The 714-nt window shown below is 31.0% G+C and overlaps 1 protein-coding gene across 1 annotated transcript in view; it reads left to right on the forward strand.

Moving 5' to 3' along the window:
- LOC132047425 (regulator of nonsense transcripts UPF3-like) overlaps nt 1-714 on the forward strand; it is a 16,669-nt gene continuing 15,955 nt past the window's right edge. Inside the window, exons 1-2 of the mRNA XM_059438476.1 lie at nt 1-153; nt 252-335. Coding sequence (XP_059294459.1) covers nt 1-153; nt 252-335 — 237 coding nt within the window. The remainder of the gene's footprint in view (nt 154-251; nt 336-714) is intronic.

Here is a 714-nt window from a genome sequence, read left to right on the forward strand (position 1 = left end):
ATGGGTACTTTTGAGAAGTTAGGTCTCAAACAAGTGGTTAAAATCACTGAAGAAACAATTACAGTTGATAGTGACCATGCTACTTTTAGATTATTATCTGAAAATGATTTAGCCCCTTATAGGGAAACCCATAGATTTATGCACATTGGGTTGGTACAAGTTGCATTCAAACCGCTTACATTAAGAGGTTTACCAGAAAGCTTTATAGGTATCATTGCAGGATTTATTTTAATGCTTATCCTAACTTGCAGGTATCATTGCAGGATGATAATTCTTTAGATGCTTTAATATTAAGCATTAAATTACATGATTATGATTATATGTCAGGAACAGAGGTAATATGTATCTGCTATAGAATATATTTTAAACCATTATATACTATGAATCCTATGTGTAAAATTATGGATTTCAAAAATGAAACTATTTTAATAGAAACCAATTTTGGTAAATCCAAAGTTGTTACTAGAAGACCTATCAAATGGGATGAGATTGACTTTCCCAAAGAGTGGGTCATAGAAGGAGAAGCACCTCCTCAAAATAATGTAAATACTGATATTTCTGAAATTGAGCAAGCCCCAGATAGGACTATTAAATTAAGACTTCATGAACCTCTACCTTTATTAGACAAAGTTGAAAATTATAGTAACAGTAATAGATCTAGACTATCTAGATCAAATTCTTCATGTCATTCTTATATTTCACCAGTTGATTATA

This window comes from Lycium ferocissimum, chromosome 2, assembly GCF_029784015.1.
Source record: "Lycium ferocissimum isolate CSIRO_LF1 chromosome 2, AGI_CSIRO_Lferr_CH_V1, whole genome shotgun sequence".
Classification (NCBI taxonomy): Eukaryota; Viridiplantae; Streptophyta; class Magnoliopsida; order Solanales; family Solanaceae; genus Lycium; species Lycium ferocissimum.